Genomic DNA, 13,493 nt, shown 5'->3' on the forward strand with positions numbered 1-13,493 from the left:
GTATATGGTAGCGGGAAGCTCGTGCGGCCATTTTTATAAGGACTAGAAGGACCGCGGTTCTTCATGCGATGTTTTGCGCGATGCAGGCGCTTGTTTCGACTAGGTCACGGTGCATATCGACTGTGTCGCCTGCAATGGCACCTTTAGCGGTAGTTCTCGCTGTTTATTGATATGTATTGCGTGCGTATGCGCGATCATATTTTGATTGTCTCACCACCTCGCAAGCACAATTGCTCGCTTCATATTACGATCGCATATACTTCTGATTCACAAAATATTTCGGCTGTTAATTTCGTGCACCCGGCGGATATTGCGATGGTGTTCGAGGCCTTTCACGAGAGCAGCCGGATTCCAGTTCCGAGTACGTGTTCAGACGCGTGCATATGTGCTGAACGTGTTTTACGAAGTGTTGGTTGAGCGCGATACGGGAGCGTAAGGTCTTCATTGCGTTTGACGCAGTGCAAAAGTGGATATATGCTTTGAAAAACGCTTGACTGAAACATGTCCTTTATTAAAAGCCCTCACGAGCACATTGTTCGAGACATCTCTGCGGGCATATATGTGGCCACACAGAAGTGTCGCGCCGACCAAGTGCTGATTCTGTCGGCGCCAACTGTTGTACAGCTTCATGCTCGGGCCTTCTGCCACATATGCTCAAAATATCTGAGAAGTACCGCAGGCATGCACCTCCTCGCGTTTGGCTCATTTAAAAAAAAATAGATAAAAATGAGCTCTAGCGCTGATCATGCAAACACACGTGAAACGTGAGGCGCCGACACGCAGGGCTTTATTGTAGCGCCTTTCATTCCAGTGCCAGTTCTCTGCTATAAAGCTGTATCATTACAGAAACGATACGCAGCTAAATTTATACTGTGCACCCGCTTGTTCTAGGTGGACGAAGCTGATATGCGCTTTTGCCGAGATTATGCGTTCCTTGCCCGCAGCAAAAGCCGGCGGCCGACAGACTACAGTTGAAGGAACGTATCCCGATTCTTTTCTGCTTACAGCTTACAGGAAGCAGCTAGGTTACGAGCGTAGAAATCGCAACGACCACAGCAGAGTCCACCAGGGTCGATCGTCGGCGGTCATACCAGTCATATATACTTACTGCGTAGTAAGCAAACACGCAATAATCAGAGAGTACGGCTTGTCGTTTGATAAACAACGCAAGGGCATTTTTCCGTCCTATGTGGTGTCGACTGAAACACGTTAGATTGCGATTGCTCATCGCATGCTTTTGAGGATTTCTTGAAGCTTACACAGTGCACCGAAGGCACACGCTCGCGTTGTCGTTGACGATGTATACGAGTGCGCGCTTGATCAGCTGCATGTCCTGCAGTCTGCGGCACGCAGCCCTCAATAACTGCAAGTCGTTGTTTTCGATACCAAGCAGCCTATTTCTACCGTACGCGTGCGTAGCAATGAGACGCAGAACGCGAAGCTAGAGAGAGCATCTGCCCTCCGTGATCCGAGCCTTGCTTGCCACTGTGATTGCCGACAGGCTGGTTCCGGTGGCCGCCAGCCCACGTGACCATGATGCGTTTTCCTGTCAGAGACGAACTTGCGGGCCGCCAGCGGGCTGCCCGAGCGCGGTTAATCGAAGAGGCCCAGTGATCGTAATCTTCATGACTGTTGACGTCCAGTGTATCAAATCGAATTAAAATTCGTGGCTTCCGTATTTTTTTTAAATCACCTCCGAAAGGAGGATGAGTCAGCCAATGCATAGAGTTTCTTTCAGCCAGTCGCGTGGAAGCTTCACTTTCGCTTTTATTTTGTTTTTTAGCCTTCCGTGAAGTCGACGACCGATTTTTTTCGGGCCCTCTAGGGACCGCGAAAACAACCGAAAAATCGTGCAGTCCAGAAAATCAAATTTCACCGAAAAATTCATGAACTTATTACCAATATGCCTGAGAAAGCAGCCAGTTGTATTGCACTCATTCTAAAGCTCTTCATGACTATATTTCGCCGCATGACATGTGCACGGGCGAAGGCCGGCGACCGCTTTCACGAGCTCGGCCTGGCTGTGCTGCCCTCTGCATATCGCCGATGAACGCACGGGTTGGGACAAAGTCTAAATGGGAAAGCAAACACGCCGCTGCGGGAACTGCGCTGCGCCCACAGGACGATGGGCCCGGAACGAGAACGCGAAGATGGTGAAACAGTAAGAACTGAGAAATGGAGAATTTCGTTTTGTTTGATCAAGTTTTCGATCTCTCCTGCAGTTTGAATTAATGAAGTTCCACTGTACACATTACCATATAAACGCCAGTAAGGGCCGCACCCCGTTTTCCCGAAGGAAATGTTTAAAAAGAAATAAATCCGTGTAAGGGCCGCACCCGAACTTTTCATGACCCAGGCGGGAATAGCCTTCTAAACGCACGTGCTGTGATCTCCGCGATCAGCTCCGGCTGCGAGCAACGGTTCGCTTGATTGCGGAAGCCATGCACGCGCACAGGAGCTTCCAAATGAAGTTCAAGGATGGCGCCCGAGGTCGCAGTCATCATCATCATCAAGTTTTTTCTCGGCCGCGATCTCCCGCTATTCACATCGGCATCAATATCGCCAGCTCCAGCCATTTGTTGCATTTGTGGCGTGTTGGCCTGTTCACCGTAGTTGCCGTAGTTAGGGTACCTAGAAATACTTGCTAGTCTGGCGTCCGCCGGCTGCGGCGGGGTCTGCTGCTGGATGATCGCCGCGGTGGCGCTGCGAGCAACCGGTGTGCCGTGCCAGCCACGGCGTCTGCAGTAGACGCGCGCGTTTCGCCCCGCGAAACGAACTGGCTGCGCATTATCAGATACTTTGCGCATGCGATTAACACTCTTTTTTTTCTTTAATTTTAGATTAGTAGTGGTATTTCAATGAGCACTTCAGCTATCAACGTAGCGACGCAAATTATTATTACTTTTTTTTTGGGAACGAATTTTGTGCGCATACTCCTGAGTCGAAGGTGAAACAAACCCGCTTATTTTTATACCCTATTCTCCTCTCTGAATACTGCTGCCGTGCCGTATCGTGATACTTTTTTCTGAGGAACTTAAATAAATAAAAATACCTTGCATCAAGAACATTACCCTAGGATTCTAAACCCCACGACTGTGTGTTTGCAACAGAGTGCTGTTGACAGCGGTAATCTGATCTCAACTTGTACGGACTTTGAAGTTAGAACACAGACTTTGAGAGTTAGAACACTGGAAACTTCTAGATGCAGGTACAATTAAAGCATGCAAGATGAAAACCCGAGCCCTGTAAATCGCAGCGTGCTTTAGGCGAACTGCGGGCATGCATTCCTTAGCGCTTAGGCAACCGAGTTACCTAAGTAATAAACACAAGCATGCATTCTAAGTAGTTTCTTTGAATTCCGTGATTGGTAAAATAGCATTATTAGCGCATGCAATGTAGATCAGACGTACTGTCAGGGAAAATATACCTAAGAATCACTCACGTATGACACCAAATAAAAACTTTTGTTAAACACATTTATTTCCGTCAATTTTGCACTCAGTGTCAGGCTGACCACATTTTTGTTTGCACTACCTACTGGCATCATCTCGTCTTTAATAGCTTCAGCTGCTCCTTTTTGGTAGCCCTTTGAACATTGATTGACTTCGTGAAGCGCAGGTGAACCAGGATGTAGAATTTGATTATGTCATTAGCCATTTCACGTCCATGTTTTATGCTGGCTAGAGACGGAAAACGTACAGAAGGCAAAACGTATGTCTGGAACGACCCCGCTGTGTGTTCCGCAGCTCCCAAAGCTGCTGCGATGAGGTAGGCAAAAAATGACGATGAATGAGTTTGACTGCCCATGCTTACATCCAAACCATTTTTAACCAAATTTAATCACTAGATACCGCGTGTTCAACCGGAAACATACCAAGAACGTGTTCTAGACAAGCGTTTTGCCCTCTGTACATATGTTAAAAAATCAGCGAAGTCAACAATTAATGCTCTTATCGTGCAACTTATTAAGGCTAAATTAAGCGCAATGAAGCTGTCTTCAAGGACGGTGATAAATTTTCTTCAAGGGGCCAGAGGGATACAGCAAGGCACCATTATGAAAGTTTGCCGTGAAAGTTGCAGCTTGATCATTTGCTGTAGACGCTGCTTTTTCAGTCGTCAAGGCTGACACAGTCTACACACTGGCTTTTTTCACTGCTTTTCTAGCTATGTAGCCCGAGATATAATAAATTAACATCTCGTGGCTTTTTCTTGTCACACAGGAGCTGGGGTCAGATGTATACATGGAGCACAAGAGACCAATGCTGTTTCTGCATCCTTGATCGCTACTTTATCAATTAGGCTGTCGAGAATAGCCAACATATTCTAGCTGTATGGCTGTTCCTTAGGCACCAAAACTAATGAAGTGACCACTTCTGGTGCAGTTTCCCGATGGTGTTCGGTTCGCAAGATTGCAAAATGCGAGCGTATGTGCAGCAACCGAACACGGTGCGGCATTCGTCATTATAGGGAGCTTGCACGAACGCCAGTGGCGCTGTGCATTCTGGGTAATCCGCCATCTTGCTGTCCTAGGCAGCAGTCGACACCGCACAGGCAGGCTTCAGTGAACTGACCGAGAGCCGCGTCGTCTTCGACAGTCAACCAAACAAACACGGAGTTGCTCGTGTACCACCTCGACATGCATAGAAGATGTCGGCAGTTTCTGTCCCCTATTGTTATGTGCAGCTGTGCCCAAAAGATCGGGCACGCTACGAGGAAAAGGCAAAGCAGTGCAGCGTGGACCCATTCACACTACGAGCCGACGCCTGCACTATGGATCACTGTGGATTTGGACACGTGGCCGCCCGTCGACATCGTCCGCAGTCATGAATTTCTAGTTCGGAGAACTAGTTTCGTCACTCAGCAGCATGACAAGAAAGCTTTAGAAGGCCATAGCATTCTCACCAGTGGATGCATACATGAAAACGGTCACAGCCGAGACTGTGATCCTCAAAACACAGGCAAGGATACTACTGATTGAGGTACAAATCCCTTTCGTTGCCGTTGTGATTTAAGCCCAGGTAAACCACTCACAAAGTCTGAACAAGCAACTCGTTTGCGTGTGGGCCTCGCAGAAAGTGACGGCGACATTTCCTCAGCACACTGTATCTGCATGGACGGCAACGGTGAAGCCTGCTTACATGTTGCTACCTTGCTGTTTTATGTAGAGTATGGCTTGCGCGCACGTCAAAAACAATCGTTCATAGACAGCACTAACACTGGCTGCCGGCCACCGATGGGATTGTGCTTTGCAACAATGATAGCACGTCTGATTTGGGGATTTCAAAGCAGAGCGCAGGTGCAGCGATGGTGCCCGGTCGGGGGTGGAATAGTCCAAAAGTTTCAACGGTTGATCTAGGAAATGTATGGGCGTAACCAAAGATGTTCAATGTGGGCAGCAATTCACAACTTTTAAGTACATTCGAGGTGCAAATGGCGATGAAATTACGTAGACGCATCGTCAGGTACCTGCCTTGTGAAGCATAGAACGTGGGGGCTGCAGTAAACAAATCGGCTATCAGACTCTCCGCATGGCGTAGATCGTTTATGCACGCGACACGAAGTGGCACGAACAGACTTTGTACTTGTCCAGGCTGGCGTTGATCTCGCGTCTGTTAATCCGTGTGAGCCATTCGAGTAAGCGACGCCTTGAGAGCTGGTTTGCCTTCTCGCACTCGCGCAGCAGTATCTTCGGTATCCTGAAGAACCCGCAGTCGGCCCGTCCTGTCTTTAGTTTCTGTGCTTTGCTTTGGGTTCGGCTGTTAAAACTCATGACACAACAGCACACCATCATGCCAGCACCGTTTGCACGCACTACACGGCCGTATAAACTTGGCTGCGTTGCGCGTGCGGTGGCTGCGTCGACTGCTGCCTAGGACGGCAAGATGGCGAACTACCCAGAATGCATAGCGTCGCCAGCGTTCGTGCAAACTCTGACGACTACCGAACCATGCTAAATACGCTTTCAAGCCTGTCTTGGCTCTGGTTTGCCACCAAACACCATTACTGCAGAAAAAAGAAAACAGCATTCCGTGCTCGCCACCAAGAAGCAGTGCGCAACACTTCCGTAGCCACAGCAGGCACAGCGCGGTGGCCGGTGCATGCACAGCGTTCCGAATGCGTGCAGCGCCCCCTGCGCGTTCATCTGAGGCGCAGCCAACTGGTTCCGTGGGGAGCTCCGCGCGGATGGCAGACTAGCAAGTATTTCTAGGGACCCTACCGTAGTTGTGGTGGTTGTAGCTTTTGCGTGGCCGAGGAGTGCGTCCGATGATGGTGCAACCAAAAGGATGCTTTGAGAAACACAAGCTGCAGAAAGTGCGCTTTCCGAGGCAAGCCGTGCGAGTTTCCCGAACTGGAAGAAGAGATGCTCTCTTATTTGATGGAAGCACTGAACGACGGCTACGCGTTGACAGTGGATATCCTGCACGGCTTCTTGTGGGATGAGCGTGCGCCAGAGCACAGCACCAGCTCAGAGTCGAAATACTCCACGAGTGACGATTGAACGCAGAATAAATACCGCTCATTCGCTGATTGGTGTGTTTTTACTTACAATTTTTTTTTTCGCACATCGCGTGTATGGGCCGCACCCTGAAAATTGGCTCTAGAATCTGGAAAAAAAGTGCGGACCTTTGAGGACCTTCCATCGCGTCAAAAAGTCAGAAAAATTGGACGACGGGGGATTCCAGCGTCCGAAATTTCAGATGTCCTTATACATTGATTCTATGGGGCTCGTGGCGGTGCCGCGAAGACGTCCAAAATATCAGGCATGTCCGAAAATTCGGTCGTTGACTGTAAATAGTTTGTGACAGACAACATAGTTGCAAATTAGGCCTGCAGAAATTAAAATACATGTGAAATCTTTGCTTTCGCCAGTCGCTACGTATTACTCCGCCGATAGCAGTGCGGCAAGCCGCCACGCAGCTGGCTGAAAGGAACTCCATGCGTTGGCTGACTCCACCTCATTTCGAAGATGAGTTGGGAAAAAAAGGCGGGAGCCGGGACGTTTAATTTGATCTGATAGGAAAATTGGCCGCACAGGACAATAAAGCGAGGTTTCTAAGAATGCTTGGCGAGTATAGGCCGAGTTCTCGCGGTAAAAAGACGATTTCAGGTTCATCTTTAGTGCACCTTTAATACTATTGGCTGATTATTTTTGAGGACATAAAATTGACAGGGTGGTAATTGAGCATGGCTTACAAAAATATGTAGCCCTTGTAGACCATCAGCAGTGTCAGGTTGCAGTCAAACAGCTCCTTTGAATTTGGTGCAGGCTCAAAATCTCGAGAGGAAATACCATCTATGATGAAACGCTGTATGCATCGTTAAAAACCCATGGAGGGCAGTGATAACCTTTCTACTTTGATGCAGACTAATTTTGCCTTTCCTGCTGTTTGTTTAACAGAACTTTCAGAGGGTGTAGATGCTTCATAGTTTCAGGAAGCATTATAGCACATACGAAAGACGGGCACGAAAGAGAAGAAGGACACGGGACAAGCACTAACTTTCATCTGACTTTGCTGCCCAGGCTAGCGGAATATAAGGAGTGAGACATACGCAGCATGAATCACCTTGAATGACTTTTGTTCTGCTCCTCGAAAGCTTGCTCAATTTTGCTCGCACATCACATGCCAAGGGAGAAAGAATGGATGCAAGAAGAAACATAGGCCAGACAGGGCATTGCATTAATGACTGCGTAAGGGAACATTTGTGCTCGGTAAAGGTTAAAGGAGGGACGCATGTGCCTGAGCATGGCGGCCACGGCAGGCAATGTGGGCTGCAGTTACACAAGATAAAAATTCTGGGCAGAAGCTGTGGCACCAAGGCACGAGAGGTGCCTTCTATACACCTTTCCAACCTGGGCGCTGCCATATTGTTCCCTGGACTGCAGTGGGCACTGCGCTAGCACGGTGGAAGCGGCGGCGGAACCGGTTTCCAGCAGTCCAGAGAGGAGGCGTTTCGCTGCTTCCACCATGCTAGCTCGAGGTGCCCACTGCAGTCTAGGGAACAATATGGCAGCACCCAGGGAGCCCTTTTTGGAAAGGTCTATATGAAGAAGAGATGAACTGAGATTGTTAGCAGTATGTCTGTAGCGCTTTTTAAGGCTGAATTGTTGCATCTTGAACGGTTTTGCTTGAGTGGCCATTGTTCATGGTGATATACTCTGCATGTCTTGTTCCTTCCTTATATATTGCTGGCCTGGCAGTAAATAGAGTCAAATGAAAGTTGGTGCTTGTCTTTCGCATGCACTATAATGGTTCCTGAAGCTGCGGTTTGCTATTGCCTGAAGCAACATCAAGCCCCTAGCGACAATGGGGGCTTGATGTTGCTTCGGCCAACGATAAAGAGCCAGAAAAAAATTGACTCGCGGTTTTGCGTTGCTAAGCATGAAATATTGCACGAAAGCACAGTTTTTTGCCAGTGGACGCTACCACCACATACCCGAAAGCGTGATTGAGGTGTCCACTGACCCAGGGAGCCAGTTATGCGCGTCTTCAACTTTTTCATCATTGGTGCCAATTTACCCAATATATGCCGGTGGCCTATGCTCCAGGGCCACGTTTCTGAACCTATGTTGTAAATGCCAACGCGTATTTCAGTGTTTCTGCCACAACGTTGTCTATGCCAACATATGCAGTGCACATCTCTCTGTCACTTCTGCCACATAGCCCGTAGCATGAATATTAGCTTGATAGTGGTATTAGTGTGCAGCACGGTAGTGTGTTGCAGTTTAACATGAGGCGTGATCGGCTGCTGCGATAGCCTAGTGTTCTCGTGCAGTGGCCAGCGAAGCTGATCTGTTCACGCCGCCACGGGTTCGAATCCTAGTCGTGGAAATATTTATTTTATTTATTTACTTTTCCATTTATGGTTTGCCTAAGGTCACCCTTAAGGTCAAGCATCACTCAAACCAGTGAGCTGGTTGGACCTTGTGAAGTAGTGCTTTTGTATTAAAACATACAGGAGTGGAGTTGGGGTGAAATTGCTCCACAGTTTAATGAGAGTGGTGTAGTGAGCGAATTTGTCTGTGAGGAGGGCAGTTTTGAACTGATATTTGGGATGGGTTCAAAACCTTGACTGCAGTTGACTCGGCCATTGTTTGAAAATGCCCACTGGGTCACTCTTGTATTGTGCATACCCCTATGTCATTTCTATTCAGTGCTGATTTCAGCCAAAAGCTGTATGTATGTTCTGTGCAGGTCAAGAAGCCGCTCTCCGCTCCGCCAAGAGATAAAGACAGAGCCTGGCCTTTTTTGAACTAGCGCCTTCGCTTTTCTTTTCTTTTTTTTTTGGAATGCAACATGCCTGGGTTGAGGGTGTTTGACCTCTTTTTTTATATGTTGCAGTTCTGAAGTGTTTGTTCTTGTTTGTCTCTTTTCAATTTTCTTTTCGCTTTTCTTTTCCCCTTTTCTGGAGTGACAGAAGTGAATTTAAGATATTATTATTACTATATGACACCAGTTACAGCTCTTAAGTGTTTGTTCTTGTTTTTCTCTTTTCAGTTTTCTTTTCCTTTTCCCCTTTTCTGGAGTGACAGAAGTGAATTTAAGATATTATTATTATTATTATTATTATATGACACCAGTTACAGCTCTTAAGTGTTTGTTCTTGTTTGTCTCTTTTCAGTTTTCTTTTCACTTTCCTTTTCCCCTTTTCTGGAGTGACAGAAGTGACTTGAAGATATTATTACTATTATTATTAATATTATTATATGACACCCGTTGCAGCTTGGAAGTGTTTGTTCTTGTTTGTCTCTTTTCAGTTTTCTTTTCCCTTTCCTTTTCCCCTTTTCTGAAGTGACAGAAGTGAATTTAAGATATTATTATTATTATTATTATTATATGACACCAGTTACTGCTCTGAAGTGTTTGTTCTTGTTTGTCTCTTTTCAGTTTTCTTTCCTCTTTCCTTTTCCCCTTTTCTGGAGTGGAAGAAGTGAATTAAAGATATTATTATTATTATATGACACCCTTAGGATAAGGGGGAGTTGGTTTTGATCATTTTTCTGTTTTTTCATACACATGAACCCTGATGTAGAGAGTGCTTTGTTTTTTCCAATGTGACACCGTCAAAGCAAAGGGCGACTTTGCTTTTGAAGCGATAGCTTCACTCTGCTAGGTAAAGCCGAGTATCGCCGTGTGTGCAACATGACTCTGCCAGGTGGTGTCCAAGGAGCAAGCTAGGAATTAGGTGGGCCACCCAGGTAACATGACCTTGCGGCATCATCCCAACCCGCCCACCGAATAGTAAGCAAACTGCCCGCCGTGGAAGGTGGCAGTTAAATTAATGATTGGTCGCTCGGGAAGATCAACCTGGGCTGCACAAGGCCCACCGCTGGGAGCACCTGCCATCCCAGGGCAGTGGCGCATCGCTTAACCGCTGCACCAGGAGTGGTATGCGGACTCCGAGCAATCTGTGATTGTAAAGTATGGAATGAAATTCTGCATATATGAGAATTGACCCACTACGCTATTGCATCACATTCTTAAGGCGGAACTTAAGTGTCCCCTCTTTATTTTTCTCTGTTCCTGTTCTATTTTCAAATGTAGCTTACCTTCATTGTCATTATCACCTTGACTATTCCTACTGTGAGGCAAAGGCCACCTTACCTATACCCACTCTCAGGGTGCATCTAAAGGGCACAATATTTTAATTGTTCTTTCCTCACACAAGACATCAGTAAACACACATGGAATTCACCTGAACATGCCAGGTGGTTTAAATTCAATTTTTTTGCTCTCATGTTGTATTGTTTCCAGTTTGACTATAATGTCATGGACAAGTTGAGACAATGTAGAGGGCATGTCTTTGGGCAGGCTAGTATAAGAGTAGTGGTGAGTCAAAAGGTCATGACATCACAATTATTGTTTGCCTCACACAACCTGGGTATTTTACTATTGAAGCTGAAACATCAGAGAAAGAATTCAGTTCAATTATTTTCCAAGTGTAGACCGATTTCATGAGGAAGTCCATGTGTGGCAGCTCCTTACACACCAGTCACAAGAATTCGATGTCCATAAAAATTGGGACATATGTGTCCCACTGTTCCAAAAAGGGGTAATGCAGGTGCATCTCTTCAGCATATTTTACTTTTTGTTTCATTATTCTTTTAACCGCTTTTTACTGCAAGTGTAGCTTATTTACATTTCCTGTGATATCAGTATGCACGATGGTCATAATGAGAAGTATTACATTCACTTGCATTTTGCTCAAGTTTATGTACATAGTATATATAGTTATAATTTACATGTGTAGGTAATATTGCCTACAAACCTGCGTTTTCATTTGTATATAAACCTTGTTTGTCTCGAAAGGTTGTTGTCGACACTTGTTCATTTTTATGTAGTACGAAGACCCTAGGTAAAAATGTATTGAAATAAAGTTCTACTACTCTTGTTAGTTGTATGGTTTGTGTTTGGGCTGGTTGGCAGTGATGTGATTGCTGCGCCGAACTGCGTCAAAAGGCAGTGTGTCATATGCTGCTGCACTGTGGCGAAATACGAGTAATCTGTGGCAATCCGGTGCCAAAACTCTGTATTTCCTTAAGAACACAATTCTGTGGTGCTTCGTCTTACCCTTTGTGGATGTATGCATGCTGCATATCATGCTGTCTGTGCCCGTTGTCACCCCGAGTTATGAAGACGGAGAAGCGAAATAGTCCTGCACCACGCAGGGATTTACTCTGGTCATCCTGTGGTATGGAGCGCACGCTCGAAATATGCAAACATTGACAAATGGCACCGGTTTTCACGTCCTTGCTCGGCCGAAGTGACGAAACTGTGCGCTCACACGAAGTTCTCGGGGGCCTTCGATTGTAGGGTTCTTCATATCAAAAAGGGGCAGATAGTCCAGAATAATTTTTCTCGCTCACGTCGAACTGTGTCTCTGCTGTGAAGTTTCTGTTCTCCAGTGCATAGTTAACCACACGCAACACCAGTTTTGCATCGTAGCTTCTTCGCTTTGCAGGCGGCATCATGGATGTTGAGTAAGAACAATGCATGTCACACTCGAAGGCATATGGATGCTACACTGTGATCGAAACTTTCGAGAATATGACTAGACTGGATGTGCCTGCATCATGCACTTCGGGGCGCCGCCACATTCAGTCTGGTTGTTGCAAAATTATGTGATTCTAGGCGTAGGATAACATTTTGAAAATAGTTTTAGCATAGTGTGATACGCGCACTACTACCGTGAATCAAATTCATGGTGAGCTATTTGTGCATGCAGGTAGTCTTGAGGAGCGCACACCAGCTGCTGTGCAGGGATAGCTGGATTCCTGACTCCCTACGAAAGCGGATCACAGTAGTGGATTGTGCTGTGCTAAAACTGTCTGATGACTTGTTTATTTTCTTTTACACATCGATTTTCTTTTCAAGCGTAGTTACTAAAAATGACAAAAGATCGTGCGCAGTGTGTCTATGCATCATTTTATTTAGACAAAAAGCAATATTTAGGTGTCTGAATTGTCCTTTAACAGAAGCAAAAATTTGCTGTTCCACCATTGTCAGGAAGAACTCCTTTACAACAACATCTAAGCAGAGTTACACGGCTCTCTTCTGCCCGTCATGTTTCATCCTGGAATTTCAGCAAAAATGCGCTCAATTCTTATCAGCTGCTATATTCTGACTGGCAGTTCAATCAGGAGGGGATAAAAATTTAAGCAATTTCAGAACATCAAGCTTGCCAGACCTACACATTTAATCACTCATGAGTTTGAGCTTCCTCGGGAGCTGTTAAATTTTTAATATTTTAGGTCCACAGCCCCTGTTTCAGTTGCTTTTGTACCCAGCCATAAGTCTTAAAGGGGCTTTGAAAAGAGCTCTCAGTAATGTGTGGTATGCCTAGAATATTTAAAGCTTGATGCCGCTTCACAAATAACCTCAAGCAAGAATTTTTCCAAGGCATTTTGTGGAAACTAAGCTATCTGTAGTTACAATTTTTTTTTTCCGTGTGTTTGCACCTTGCTCTCGTCTCTTTTAAGGTGAAAGCCTTTATAGGCTCATGACTTGCCGGCGTGTGCATCCGCAGAAATTGTCCCACCCCAGCTGTCAGTCAAATTGATGATGCCATCAACAAGGCGTAGTATATCCTAACATGAAATTGTCACACCTTAGGTGTCAATTAATTAAAAACTGATGATGTCATCAACATCACGTAGTATGTTCTACACAAAATCAATTTAAGTCAATTATTGAAAAAATACAAGATAATTAAAATAATTAACAAAAATTGATGTCATCATCAAATGACGTATGTTTTACAGTTTTGTTATGTTCTATGGCTCTTTGAGATTGGCAATGATGCACTTCAGGTTCTTCGGGGTAACCGCTCAGTGAGTTGTCAGAATTTTTCCAGATGGCCCCGTCCTCTTGATAATGTAATATAGGGATAGTAATAATATAGGGATATATAGGGTGACAGTCTCAGAGGCGTACTATGACGTAACCAGTAATATACTGTCATGCATGTGATGTCACCTATTACGTCATCACCAC

General features: G+C 45.8%; 1 protein-coding gene across 3 annotated transcripts in view; it reads left to right on the plus strand.

Annotated features, from left to right (window-relative positions):
• The window catches only part of LOC149356754 (abasic site processing protein HMCES-like), a 113,705-nt gene extending 102,355 nt beyond the window's left edge, over window positions 1-11,350 (plus strand). For all 3 annotated transcript variants that reach the window (XM_089584305.1, XM_089584307.1, XM_089584308.1), the window contains one exon: window positions 9,195-11,350. In XM_089584305.1, coding sequence (XP_089440431.1) covers window positions 9,195-9,252 — 58 coding nt within the window. In that variant the 3' untranslated portion in view covers window positions 9,253-11,350. The remainder of the gene's footprint in view (window positions 1-9,194) is intronic.
• Window positions 11,351-13,493: the final 2,143 nt, after the last annotated feature.

This window comes from Amblyomma mixtum, chromosome 3 (genome assembly GCF_055824585.1).
Source record: "Amblyomma mixtum isolate Tamu chromosome 3, ASM5582458v1, whole genome shotgun sequence".
Classification (NCBI taxonomy): domain Eukaryota; kingdom Metazoa; phylum Arthropoda; class Arachnida; order Ixodida; family Ixodidae; genus Amblyomma; species Amblyomma mixtum.